Source organism: Rhinoderma darwinii, chromosome 11, assembly GCF_050947455.1.
Source record: "Rhinoderma darwinii isolate aRhiDar2 chromosome 11, aRhiDar2.hap1, whole genome shotgun sequence".
Classification (NCBI taxonomy): Eukaryota; Metazoa; Chordata; class Amphibia; order Anura; family Rhinodermatidae; genus Rhinoderma; species Rhinoderma darwinii.
The window spans coordinates 1776617-1791881 of NC_134697.1; the positions used below are offsets into that span (position 1 = coordinate 1776617).

At 45.6% G+C, this 15265-nt stretch overlaps 1 protein-coding gene across 1 annotated transcript in view; it reads right to left on the minus strand.

The window, feature by feature from the left end:
• The window catches only part of LOC142663898 (alpha-2-macroglobulin-like protein 1), a 140545-nt gene that overhangs the window by 104826 nt on the left and 20454 nt on the right, over positions 1-15265 (minus strand). The window contains exons 3-5 of the mRNA XM_075842737.1: positions 8389-8406; positions 4728-4748; positions 4614-4634 (exon numbers count right to left, since the gene is read on the minus strand). Of these exons, the coding sequence (XP_075698852.1) occupies positions 4614-4634; positions 4728-4748; positions 8389-8406 (60 nt within the window). The remainder of the gene's footprint in view (positions 1-4613; positions 4635-4727; positions 4749-8388; positions 8407-15265) is intronic.

The following is a 15265-nucleotide window of genomic DNA, read 5'->3' on the forward strand; positions in this document are numbered from 1 at the left end:
CAGGGGGGTCAGTATATAGGATGTAGTGTGGAGGATATATCAGGAGGGTCAGTATATAGAATGTAGTCTGGAGGATATATCAGGGGGGTCAGTATATAGAATGTAGTGTGGAGGATATATCAGGAGGGTCAGTATATAGAATGTAGTGTGGAGGATATATCAGGGGGGTCAGTATATAGGATGTAGTGTGGAGGATATATCAGGAGGGTCAGTATATAGAATGTAGTGTGGAGGATATATCAGGAGGGTCAGTATATAGAACGTAGTGTGGAGGATATATCAGGGGGGTCAGTATATAGAACGTAGTGTGGAGGATATATCAGGAGGGTCAGTATATAGAATGTAGTGTGGAGGATATATCAGGAGTGTCAGTATATAGGATGTAGTGTGGAGGATATATCGGGAGGGTCAGTATATAGGATGTAGTGTGGAGGATATATCGGGAGGGTCAGTATATAGAATGTAGTGTGGAGGATATATCGGGAGGATCAGTATATAGGATGTAGTGTGGAGGATATATCACCAGGGTCAGTATATAGAATGTAGTGTGGTGGATATATCAGGAAGATCAGTATATAGAATGTAGTGTGGAGGATATATTAGGAGGATCAGTATATAGAATGTAGTGTGGAGGATATATCAGGGGGGTCAGTATATAGAATGTAGTGTGGAGGATATATCAAGGGGGTCAGTATATAGAATGTAGTGTGGAGGATATATCAGGAGGGTCAGTATATAGAATGTAGTGTGGAGGATATATCAGGGGGGTCAGTATATAGAATGTAGTGTGGAGGATATATCAGGAGGGTCAGTATATAGAATGTAGTTTGGAGGATATATCAGGAGGGTCAGTATATAGAATGTAGTGTGGAGGATATATCAGGAGGGTCAGTATATAGAATGTACTGTGGAGGATATATCAGGAGGGTCAGTATATAGGATGTAGTGTGGAGGATATATCAGGGGTGTCAGTATATAGGATGCAGTGTGGAGGATATATCAGGAGGGTCAGTATATAGAATGTAGTGCGGAGGATATATCAGGAGGGTCAGTATATAGGATGCAGTGTGGAGGATATATCAGGAGGGTCAGTATATAGGATGTAGTGTGGAGGATATATCAGGAGGGTCAGTATATAGGATGTAGTGTGGGGGATATATCAGGAGGGTCAATATATAGGATGTAGTGTGGAGGATATATCAGGAGGGTCAGTATATAGAATGTAGTGTGGGGGATATATCAGGAGGGTCAGTATATAGGATGCAGTGTGGAGGATATATCAGGGGGGTCAGTATATAGAATGTAGTGTGGAGGATATATCAGGAGGGTCAGTATATAGAATGTAGTGTGGAGGATATATCAGGGGGGTCAGTATATATAATGTAGTGTGGAGGATATATCAGGAGGGTCAGTATATAGAATGTAGTGTGGAGGATATATCAGGAGGGTCAGTATATAGGATGTAGTGTGGGGGATATATCAGGAGGGTCAGTATATAGGATGTAGTGTGGGGGATATATCAGGAGGGTCAGTATATAGAATGTAGTGTGGAGGATATATCAGGGGGGTCAGTATATAGAATGTAGTGTGGAGGATATATCAGGGGGGTCAGTATATAGGATGCAGTGTGGAGGATATATCAGGGGGGTCAGTATATAGGATGTAGTGTGGAGGATATATCAGGAGGGTCAGTATATAGAATGTAGTGTGGAGGATATATCAGGAGGGTCAGTATATAGAATGTAGTGTGGAGGATATATCAGGAGGGTCAGTATATAGGATGCAGTGTGGAGGATATATCAGGAGGGTCAGTATATAGGATGTAGTGTGGAGGATATATCAGGAGGATCAGTATATAGAATGTAGTGTGGAGGATATATCAGGAGGATCAGTATATAGAATGTAGTGTGGAGGATATATCAGGAGGGTCAGTATATAGGATGTAGTGTGGAGGATATATCAGGAGGGTCAGTATATAGAATGTAGTGTGGAGGATATATCAGGAGGGTCAGTATATAGAATGTAGTGTGGAGGATATATCAGGGGGGTCAGTATATAGGATGCAGTGTGGAGGATATATCAGGAGGGTCAGTATATAGAATGTAGTGTGGAGGATATATCAGGGGGGTCAGTATATAGGATGCAGTGTGGAGGATATATCAGGGGGGTCAGTATATAGGATGTAGTGTGGAGGATATATCAGGAGGGTCAGTATATAGGATGTAGTGTGGAGGATATATCAGGGGGGTCAGTATATATAACGTAGTGTGGAGGATATATCAGGGGGGTCAGTATATAGAATGTAGTGTGGAGGATATATCAGGAGGGTCAGTATATAGAATGTAGTGTGGAGGATATATCAGGGGGGTCAGTATATAGGATGCAGTGTGGAGGATATATCAGGAGGGTCAGTATATAGGATGTAGTGTGGAGGATATATCAGGGGGGTCAGTATATAGAATGTAGTGTGGAGGATATATCAGGAGGGTCAGTATATAGAATGTAGTGTGGAGGATATATCAGGGGGGTCAGTATATAGGATGTAGTGTGGAGGATATATCAGGAGGGTCAGTATATAGGATGTAGTGTGGAGGATATATCAGGAGGGTCAGTATATAGGATGCAGTGTGGAGGATATATCAGGAGGGTCAGTATATAGGATGTAGTGTGGAGGATATATCAGGAGGATCAGTATATAGGATGTAGTGTGGAGGATATATCAGGGGGGTCAGTATATAGAATGTAGTGTGGAGGATATATCAGGGGGGTCAGTATATAGAATGTAGTGTGGAGGATATATCAGGGGGGTCAGTATATAGAATGTAGTGTGGAGGATATATCAGGAGGGTCAGTATATAGAATGTAGTGTGGAGGATATATCAGGAGGATCAGTATATAGGATGTAGTGTGGAGGATATATCAGGAGGGTCAGTATATAGGATGCAGTGTGGAGGATATATCAGGAGGGTCAGTATATAGGATGTAGTGTGGAGGATATATCAGGAGGATCAGTATATAGGATGTAGTGTGGAGGATATATCAGGGGGGTCAGTATATAGAATGTAGTGTGGAGGATATATCAGGAGGGTCAGTATATAGAATGTAGTGTGGAGGATATATCAGGAGGGTCAGTATATAGGATGTAGTGTGGAGGATATATCAGGGGGGTCAGTATATAGAATGTAGTGTGGAGGATATATCAGGAGGGTCAGTATATAGAATGTAGTGTGGAGGATATATCAGGAGGGTCAGTATATAGAATGTAGTGTGGAGGATATATCAGGGGGGTCAGTATATAGAATGTAGTGTGGAGGATATATCAGGGGGGTCAGTATATAGAATGTAGTGTGGAGGATATATCAGGAGGGTCAGTATATAGGATGCAGTGTGGAGGATATATCAGGAGGGTCAGTATATAGGATGCAGTGTGGAGGGGTGAAGGGGAATGTGCTAGAGAAGTTGTGGAATAGTAAGAATCAAAAGGGCATTTATCTAAAATGGATCGGCAATTAATATCAAGAATGTAAAAAAATAGTCACTTAAAATATAAACATTCGTAGGAAGGGGATTTAGGGGTAGAATTAAAAGGAGAAGAATTGGATGAAGAAATTGAAGTGAACAACTATATATTGATGGAAAAAACTAGTATAATATTGTGATTAAAAGTTCATAAGCAGCAAAACTCGAAGAAATGGGACGAATGGATAACTGGTAAAAAGTGATGTCATCCACATTGGAGTGGAAATAACAATAACAGATACATATGAACGGACAAAAACGGTATTCATTCGTTATTTGGTTTGTTTTGTGGTCTCTCTCGTTCCGGGTCGTCATCCTCTCCAATGGGGTGGGGGAGGGAAGGTTCTTATTTCAGAATTGATTGTTATCGTGTGTTTATATTTTGCAAGCAATACATTTTAATTAAAACAAAAAATTAAATAGTAAGTAAAGTGTATTATACATTACAGAACTGACATGAGGAGTCATTGGGGAAGGGGGTGTAATACCCTGTGTTAAATATATCGGCACTGGCGTAGGGGAAGGTAGTGCCGGACTGTATATGGGGTGGAGGGAGAGGGCAATGTGTACTTTTGATGGATTGTTTGGATTTGTGATAATGTTTGTGCATCTTTTATGTCTATTGTTTGTACATGAGTGTGTATTTTAGATTATTCTATGTACAGTATATATGTGCAGTGGTGTATCGGTTTGTGTTAATATACTGTATGTGCATGTTTGTGTGCATAAGTATTATTTATGCGCGTGTGTGCGCCCCATGACCACTATCTACGCTGATGAAGAAATAACATGGGGAACATCTCTGCTGCGCACTAACAAGAAGAAACCTGCAGCTCGGCTCAGACATGGTTTATAACTTACTACAATGAAATTCAGCGAGAGCGGAGAATCATGTACAGCAGTGACCTCCAACCTGGAGCTCTCCAGCTGTTAAAGGAGGGAAACTATTACTCCCAGCATGCCCTGAGAGACAGAGGAGGGAGTGGTAGTTTCTCAACAACTGGAGAGCCGCAGGTTGGAGACCACTGATCGACCGTGACAAAGCGTGGAGCACAAAATACGTCAGATAGTGAAATAAATAAATGAATAATTACCATCACTTAATAGACGAGAACCTGCAGAAAGAGAAAGCCAAGTGAGTATATACAGTATATATATATTGTAGCCCAAAATACGTCAGATAGTGAAGTAAATAAATGAATAATTACCTTGACTTGGTCCAAAAGGAACTGCAGAAAGAGAAAGCCAAGTGAGTATATACAGTGTGTGTGTGTGTGTGTGTGTGTGTGTGTGTGTGTGTGTGTGTGTGTGTGTGTGTGTGTGTGTGTGTATATACACAGATAGGACAGAATTATTTGGACAGTGACACAATCTTCATGATTCGGGTTTTGCGGCCTCCACATTGGACTTGACATGAAACATCTGAGATACAATTGAAGTTTAGACTTTCAGGTTTAATTCAAGGGGTTGAACAAAAATCTCCTGTGAAATGTTTAGGAATTGCCGCCATTTTTCTGCACCGGCCGCCTCATTCCAGGGGCTCAAAAGTAATTGGACAAATGAACATTCCCAGAAATAAAATGTTTTTTTTTTAATACTTTGTAGAGAATCCTGTGCAGCAATGACGGCCGGAAGTCTGGACCCCGTGGACATCAACAGACGCTGAGTTTCCTCCCTTGTGACGCTTTGCCCGGACTTTACTGCAGTTGTTGCTTGTTTGTGGCTCTTTCTGTTTTAAGTTTTGTGAAATGCTCGATCCAGTTGAGATCTGGTGATCAGGGCCGCATCTACCATGAGGCGAGTTGAGCCTCCGGCCTCAGGCGGCACCCTGCAGAGTCTCAGAGGGGGCGGCATTACAGAGCCGCTGGCTGAGGTTCCCTCCACTTAGCAGCAGCAGGATGTGCTGCCTCCTTAAAGGAACAGTGTCATCACAAATATTTTATTAATATGTTAAAGATGTTAGTGCCTTAATATAAACGTTTATTTTCATTTGTGTGTTTGTGTTTTACTGTTTCTTTTTTTCACACTTTTTTTTCCCTATGGGGGCTGCCATTTTTTGTTCCATTTCTGTGTGTGTCGATTAACGACACACACAGACATGGAATACGGCAGCCACAGTCCCATAGGGACTGCGAACGGCTCCCGTCCCATTGACTGCCGTGTACGGCGTCTGTGTGGGAACTGCGCATGCGCCGCTCCCACACAGTCCTATTCGAAATTGGCGCCGTCCGGCGCCATTTTCCTGTGGACCGGAAGTCGCGGCTGGACAGTAATATCACTACTTCCGGTCGCGGCTTCCGGACAAGTGCACATGGAACAGCGGCAGCAAAGGGAGCGGACGGGCCGCGGCGGCAGGAGCAGGTAAGCGATTTCAATGTATGTTAGTGTTTGTGTGTGTTTACTACTGCATGTAAACCTACTACACTGTGGGTTACCTCAAAAAATGGCGACGCACAGTGTAGCAGGTTAAACCTTTCAAACCCCTCGTTTATCCCGGCACTAGCCAGGATAAAGGAGGGGGGATGCTGAGCGCTCACTAGAGCGATAGCTTTTAACCCAATGTTGCAATGCTGCAATTTTGGGAACTAGCTCCAAACAGCTCCATCTAGTGACCAAAAATGGGTAGTATTATAAATTTGAAAAAATTTATAATATTTCCTGACTCGCGAAAAAAATAAAAAAAATTTGAACAATGTTTTATCACCCACACACTAAATGTTTAAATTTTAAAAAAAAAACATGTTTTTGGGGCGACACCATGCCTTTAAGAACAGCACATCTCTCCTGTGCCACCATAATAACCCCCTCCCCCCGCTCTCCTCTCTCCTGTTGCTATTGTAAGAAGAACCTGCTCAGTGTCGGGACAGAGAGGGACCATGATCGACTCACCAACGCTTACTAGTCTTTCCTCTGGAGTCTCCCTGCACAGCCAGAGAAGGTCCATATAGGCAGCAGCCTGCACAAAAGGTAAGTGTTATTGCTTGGGTGTAAAGCCTGGAATAGGGCCTGGTTTGCTGGAGTGTGAAAGAAGGGCGGCTTCCACTCCATACAGATAGTCCGTGTCTTGGGCTTCCACTCCATACAGACAGTCCATGTCTTGGGCTTCCACTCCATACAGATAGTCCGTGTCTTGGGCTTCCACTCCATACAGACAGTCCGTGTCTTGGGCTTCCACTCCATACAGATAGTCCGTGTCTTGGGCTTCCACTCCATACAGATAGTCCGTGTCTTGGGCTTCCACTCCATACAGACAGTCCATGTCTTGGGCTTCCACTCCATACAGATAGTCCGTGTCTTGGGCTTCCACTCCATACAGACAGTCCATGTCTTGGGCTTCCACTCCATACAGATAGTCCGTGTCTTGGGCTTCCACTCCATACAGATAGTCCGTGTCTTGGGCTTCCACTCCATAGATAGTCCGTGTCTTGGGCTTCCACTCCATACAGATAGTCCGTGTCTTGGGCTTCCACTCCATACAGATAGTCCGTGTCTTGGGCTTCCACTCCATACAGATAGTCCGTGTCTTGGGTTTCCACTCCATACAGACAGTCCGTGTCTTGGGCTTCCACTCCATACAGACAGTCCGTGTCTTGGGCTTCCACTCCATACAGACAGTCCATGTCTTGGGCTGTCTGATGAGCCTAGTTAGGCTTCACCTGAGACGGCTTTTTAATTCAGGTGTGTGATGTTCACACAGGGCTCTCAGTCTGGGGAAGACAGGCATGCTAGCCTGTGAGAGTCACCACCGTGTGAGGTAAAACTGAAGCTTTTGAGGTGCTGGGCACAAGGCTCAGGGTCACGTAGTTCCTGACGCTCTGGTTGGGGATTCCTCTCCTGGAGAAGCCCCTGACGACGCTGTACATATACGCTCTCTCTGGGATTCCGTTCCAGGTTTCCTGCTCTGCCATAGTATTCAGTTGTATCTCCGTCCTGAGGATGCAGATACAATTGAATGTGGCGTCTCAGGACAGTAATTTGCCGGGTCTGTCTGTGTAAATGGTTGATAGCGTTGCATGGTTTACACAAAATAATAACAATTATTTTAAGCAAATAATTCTTGCCTAGGAGCCATAATGTGAGTCCTACATCATAACCAGCACGAGAGCGCCTAACAATAGAGTCCTTTTTAATCATCTTGACAAAATGTCAATAATAATGGATTTCTTCCCAAGATAAGTTTGGTAACCTAGTGGCCAAATGGATCTACAGAGGCCTCTACAATTTGGTCAATGGCGTTGTAGTTCTGTAGATATCAGGTGATTCCATGAAGAGTGCTTGTGCTTCTGTGACACCTGAATCAGTCTTTATAATATTTCTTCACTCTTCCTAATTTTTAGTATCAGGTTTTGCTGTTTTGCTCCACATTTAGCTCATTCTCCAAATGACAGAACTCAATCAAGATGGTTATTGTTTACAGTCCAAATAGTCATCAAGACGTCTCAATCAATGTATCCTGATTATAACTCCTTAATAAGTGTCCTTCATCAGCACCCTGTGATAACTGCACCTTAGCCAGGACCTCTCAGTACACCATTATCAGTCCTACTCAATCAGTGCACCTTCATCAGGACCCCGTAGTATTAGTGTATATTTACATGAACCCCCTCAGTCAGTGCACCTTCATCAGGACCCCATAGTATTAGTGTATATTCACATGAACCCCCTCAGTCAGTGCACCTTTAAAAAACTTTAATCATTGGTTGTTGATGGAACAGGTTAATGCCGATTGCGATCACGTCTACAGCAGATCAGGGGTGCTATCAGGATTGTGCACCATTGAAAATAACACAGGCACATTATAGGTATGGGAAATCATAGGGCACTGCGATAATAATAGTAGTATAAAATGCATAATAAAATAACACTTACGGTCATAGTATGTATAACCTACAAAAAAGTAATATTCAAGAGATTACAGGCAAACTCAAAAATCCTTCACATCCAAAGGAAACACTTTTATGAGATATTGTTTTTTACATATAACACATGGAATTGATCTTAGATGTAAATGTTCACAGCCACGGACCGTCGTTCTAACTTACCCCTCGGCGGCCACGGCTATGAATGTGTGAGTGCTGGGCAGCATCTCCCTCCTGAGAGACGCCGGCACTCACTTCCGCATTGCTATGCCGGTTCCCATAGGGTGCGCACGCGCCCGACCTTAGAGGGCCAGTGCAGGCACATGTAAAAAATCACTAATTAGCCCATGATCACCCTGGACTATAAAAAGGGATCTGCCCTTTCACTCATTGCCTGAGCATTGTTGTGTTTACCCGTGTTAGTCTTAGCAAATGGTCCCTTAGTGTTATCCTGTTCCCGTTGTTCCCGTGCCAGGCTACCTGTATCCCGTGCTATGTTTGTGTGCCTTAGAGTGTTGGAGTCGTGTTGTGGCGCCTGTCACACCTTCTGTCCCACACCACATCTGGTGTCATCTGTATTCATGTTCATCTGTGCCGAGCCTCCGCTACTGCACACAAGAAAATAGTGACAGCACACTGCGAACACTAATGCCACCTAAGTCACTAAATATAAATAAATCTGCATTACTGCTAAATCTACTTACAATAGGGAGGTTTTTAGCACACATTTTGATCAAATTGTGTGAGCCCACCTGCCACGAGATGGCGACCTCTATGAGGTGGGAACCTACGCTGCACACACACCCAGAACTGGGACTAAGCCTACATCTATTTGGGGATGGTAGAAACCAGCATTGAACTAACTAAAATCATCCAGGACAGAAAAGGAGGAGTGCAAGAACAAAAATGGAGGCAGTCACTAACCCCACATATATGAATCACATAAGCGACAATAAAAGATAGAACAGGGTATTCCAACAAAATGAAACAAAATGTGTATACAGCTGCAAGAACGCAAATTTATACAGCAGACAAGAAAATGGAGGCAGCACAACGCGAACACCAATGTAACCTAAGCCACTAAATATAAATAAATATGCATTACTGTTGAATCTACTTACAATTAGGGAGGCTACTGTCTGGACTATCTAAGTTACTCTTGTACTAGGACTGTTGTTTGGCCAGCTGCTACTCCGCTACGGCGGTGTGGCCTAGTGGGTTCACATATCCACGGATCGTGATATTAGATAGCATTAATTTAGTTTTTTTTTGGTGCAGTTTATGCCAAAGCATGGCATAAACTACATAATAATGACGACCAATGTGAAAGTGTGTGAGGGTCCTAAAATATACTGATGAAACCTTGTACAATGATGACAAAGAAGCGTGGGTGGATTGACATCCAGGGAAAAACATGAGGGCTTTGTAGGGATATAATAAATGATGAATGTGTCACGTGCTCTCTGCCTGCGGCTCCCTCGGTCTCCAGGACGTCGAAAGTTACTCGCTCGGGCATTGCCCGGCCTGGCAGACTGAGGCAGTCTGCAGCCAATAGGAGCTCAGGAGCGTCAGGCCAATCAAAGCCTGGCTGAGGTTCCTGAGCTCCCGCCCTCTCCTTATTTAGTTCAGCCTGGGGTAGTTGGCCTTTGTCTGTAATTAGTTACCTAGCCTGGTGCTTTCCCTTGTTCCAGACTCCCTGAGTGACTTGCATTTTGACTTCCTGTGACCTGACCTCGGCTGGACTCCTGACTTTTCTTTGCCTTCTGACTTTTGTTTTTTCCGCACTCTCCCGGTTTGACCCTGCCTGACTCCGCCTTTTGCGCCCGGACTTGTTCGTGGCGCAATCGCCCTGCCTCTCCCTCCGTGTAATTCCCAAGTTACCCTTTGTTATGTCTCTGTCTTATTTGTTTGTGAGTTTCACTTGTACTAGTATAGGGAACGCCGCCCAGTTGTGCGCCGTCATTTAGGTCGGGTCGTACAAGTAGGTAGGGACAGAGGTTTGGGAAGAACAGGGACCTCACTGTTTACTGTGTATTTGTTTGTGACAGAATGTGTCAAGAAACTGGCGGAGAATGACTTGAGGCACAGGACAGTTAAGAAAGTATATATGTGGAAGAAAGTTGGTGAAGAGTAGAGTTTACGGCTAAGATAGTCCCATATGGAACTACAATATTTTATAAAAACTAATTATACAGATCTCAATATGCCAAAAAACAAGTCTAGTATGAAGCAAAAATAAAACCTATGAAATAATATGTGGAAAGATGAGGCGAGCAGCCGAAAATGAGCCAGGAATAGAGGACAACACTGAAGGAAAGTCCTACAAGACATGATTACATTCTGTAGAGGAAACAATCTTCATCAAACACTCCAATGCCAAGCAGAAAATGATGAACACAAAATCTCTTACAAATGTGGAGACTACACCAGGTCCTCATACAGAGGATAGACCAAAGCAGTCAATGACGCAGCAGTAACGACTAACCGGCTTCTCAGAGAAATCAAATCTTAATTCACTCAAAGAAGAAAATATATCAATAATTCACTTGTAAGGACCAAAAAATGTAAATTAGGTCGTGAGCAAATAGAAGCCAAGGCTGAACAACAGGCAAACCCACAACTAGGAGTGACGTACGAGTGTGAGAAACCGTAACGGGCCTTAGGGTATGTTCACACGGTTTCTTTTCAGCCGTTTTTCGGGCCGTAAACGGCCGAAAAACGGCCAACAAATCGGAAGCAGAACCTCTCCAAACATCTGCCCATTGAGTTCAATGGGAAAACGGCGTTCTGTTCCGACGGTTCGTTTTCTTACCGGCCGCGTAAAAAAACAGCCTCGAGGAAGAAGTGCATATCACTTCTTCAGCCGTTTTTGGAGCCGTTTTTCCATAGACTCCCAAAACGTCCCAAGAAGTGACCTGCACTTCTTTTTCACGGCCGTTTTTTTACGCGCCCTTTTTTCAAAATGGCCACGTAGGAAAAGGGCCCATTGGAACAGAACACCTGTTTTCCCATTGAAATCAATGGGCAGATGTTTGGAGGCGTTCTGCTTCTGATTTTTCGGGCGTTTACGTGATGTCACGTGAGGGCAATTCCAGCCAGTGTGGAAGAGCCGGCTCGGAAGATCCTGCAGGTAATCAGCTTAGGGGGCCCGTAATCTATTGTATTGTGCGGTTTGTGTTTGCGGTTGGAGAGGGGGGCCGTTAAATTACAGCACCCCCTCTCTCCACCGCAAACTGCACAATACAATAGATTACAAACAGTGGGTTGCGACCTCCTGGGGGGTTGTGTGTAGACCTCAGGGGGGTCTCGAGTCACTCTCCGTCGACCCGGGTTCCATTCAATGCTGGAGCAAGGAGTAGACAGCTCCCTGCTCCAACATTCACTGTGCCCTGAGTGGCTCAACACAGACAGTCACTCATAGCACAGACCAAAGGAGGAGATGGATCCTCCACCCAACGTGTGAACGGGGATAGGTAAGTTTATTAATTTTGTATTATCCACATATGGCTGCATGATACTGTATGGGGGGCATTATAGTGTATGGGGAGCTGATATGGGGGGCATTATTGTGTATGGGGGCATTATACTGGCTGATATGAGGGGCATTATAGTATATGGGGGCTGATATGGGAGGCATTATACTTTATGGCGAGCTGATATGGAGGGGCATTATACTGTATGGGGAGCTGATATGGGGGCAATATACTGTATGGGGGCGTTATACTGTATGGGAGCTGATATGGAGGGGAATTATACTCTATGGGGAGCTGGTATGGGGGGCATTATGCTGTATGGGGAGCTGATATGGGGGAATTAAACTATAGGGAGCTGATGTGGGGGGGCATTATACTGTATGGGTAGCTGATATGGAGGGGCATTATACTATGGGGAGCGGATATGGGGGGCATTATAATGTATGGGCAACTGATTTGGGGGCATCATACCGTGGGGGCTCATATTGGGAGCATTATACTGTGTGGGGCAGCTATGGGGGACATTATACTGTGTGGGGGCAGCAATGGGGGGCTTTATACAGTATGGGAGCAGCTATAGGGAGCATTATACTATATGGGGGCATTATACAGTGTGGAGGCAGCTATGGGGGCATTATACTGTGTGGGGCAGCTATGGGGGCATTATACTGTGTGGGAAGCTATGGGGGCATTATACTGTGTGGGGCAGCTATGGGGGAATTATACTGTGTGGGCAGCTATGGGGGGCATTATGCTGTTTGGGGGCATTATACTGTGGAGGCAGCTATGGGGGCATTATACTGTGTGGGGCATCTATGGGTGCATTATACTGTGTGGGGGCAGCTATGGGGGCATTATACTGTGGAGGCAGCTATGGGGGCATTATACTATATGGGGGCATTATACAGTGTGGAGGCAGCTATGGGGGCATTATACTGTGGAGGCAGCTATGGGGGCATTATACTATATGGGGGCATTATACAGTGTGGAAGCAGCTATGGGGGCATTATACTGTGTGGGGCAGCTATGGGGGCATTATACTGTGTGGGCAGCTATGGGGGCATTATACTGTGTGGGGCAGCTATGGGGGCATTATACTGTGTGGGGCAGCTATGGGGGCATTATACTGTGTGGGCAGCTATGGAGGGCATTATACTGTGTGGGGCATCTATGGGTGCATTATACTGTGTGGGGGCAGCTATGGGGGCATTATACTGTGGAGGCAGCTATGGGGGCATTATACTGTGTGGGGGCATTATACTGTGGAGGCAGTTATGGGAGGCATTATTCTGTGGGAGCATCCATGGGGGCTGTTGGGCAAGGCGGCTGGGCATAGGCATGTGCAGGGGTCTGTTGGTGTTGGGGTAGGGCTAGGGGGCCCAAGCTGAATTCTTGCACCAGGGCCCAAGAGCCCTTAGCTACGCCCCTGACTGTAGTGATACTCAATATCCCTGTCTCACTCCAGGAAACTGGGATATGGGGTGTTGTAGAGCTGAAGAGTTGATTTAGATGTTCCTGTGCCTGCCTGAAGCATGGGTGATGTGTACCTCCAACCGATTTTCACGGATTTGTCCTGACAAACAGACCACAAAGGGGGCAGAGCTTATGTAAATATGGCACAAAGTGGGCGTTTCCTGCACTTTTGAGGATGTTCCTGGGTGAAATAGGGATGGGGCCTAACAATGTGCTACAAACGGGAATTCATGTGTTGGGAGGTGTGAGGATGGAACATTGTGGTCACCGGAGGTTTCTTGTACCGGAGGTTTCTTGTACTTTCAGGGTCAAGAGATCAAAGATCACTGGTGGCCAAAATGTTGTATTCACCCATCCGAATATAGAACCAACTGGACAAGAGCCGCGTCCTTACAATCCGAGCGGACTGCTAACATGTAAGGCTCATAAGGAATTCCCAGTGGCGTAGCTATAGGGTTCAAAAGCAGTCGCATTTGCGACTGGGCCCACAAGCCTGGGGAGCCGGCAGGGCCCCCGTTGCCATGCAGCACGATAATACAAAGTTTGTATGTGCCATGATGCTGGCACTTCCTGGTTACGGGCATGGTTTGTTTAGACGTCACAGTCACATGGTACACTCAGTGTAACATGTGACCGTGACGTCACGAGAGGGGGCGTTCCAGCCACTGTGGAAGAGCCGATGCGGAAGAGCATGGAAGACTGGAGGTGAGCTGCAGAGTGGGCCCGTAATGTATGTGTGTTGTGTTGTATTGTATTGTACTGTCTGTGTTTGCGGTGGAGAGAGGGGCTTTAAATTACAGCCGCCCCTCTCCTCTCTCCACCGCAAACACAAACTGCACGACACAATACATTACAAACTGTGGGTCGCACTCCCCCTGGGGGGTCGTGTGAAGACCTCCGGGGGGTCGCGAACCAGTCACCGAGGTCCTGCTTCCAACTGTATTTGCGTCCTCAAGATGCAGATCCAGTTGAGTTTAATCCTGGAGCAAGGAGCTGACGGCTCCTTCCTCCAGCATTCACTGCCGTGAGCTATTATCGGCTCGGCGCAGACAGGCGTGATTTAGTGATGTCATCACGCCTGTCTGTGCCGAGTCACTCATAACACACAGGGCAAAGGAGGAGAAGGATCCCCTCCTCCACCGGTCGTGGGAACGGGGATAGGTAAGTAACTTTATTATTTTTCTATTATGCACATATGGAGGAATTATACTGTATAAGGAATAAGGAGGGGGCTGATATGGTGGCAGCTATGATGGGCTTTACTGTATGGGGGGCTGATATGGTGGCAGCTATGAGGGACATTATACTATATGGGGGCATCATACTGTCGGGGGGGCTGACATGGTGGCAGCTATGGGGGCATTACACTGTAGGGAGACAGCTATGGGGGCTTTATACTGTGTGGGGGCAACTAAAGGGGGCATTATACTATATGGGGCTGCTATGGGGGCATTATACTGTATGAGGGCATTTATGGGGGGCATTAAACTGTATGGGGCAGCTATGGAGGCATTATACTGTATGGGGGCATTATACGTTATGGGGGCATTATACTGTGTGGGGGCAGCTATGAGGGGCATTATACTGTATGGGGCTGCTATGGGGTATTACACTGTATGGCACTGCTATGGGGTATTATACTGTATGGGGGAATTTATGAGGGGCATTATACTGTATGGGGTCTGCTATGGGGGGCATTATACTGTATTGGGGAATTATACTGTGTGGGGGGGGTAGCTATGGGAGCATTATACTGTGTGGGGGTAGCTACGGGGAGCATTATACTGTATAGGGGCAGTTATGGGGAGCATTATACTGTATGGGGGAAGCTACAGGGAGAATTATACTGTGTGGGGCAGCTACGGGGGACATTATACTGTGTGGGGGCGGCTATGGGGGGAAGTATACTGGGGGGGCTGTTGGGCAAGGCGGCTGGCCATA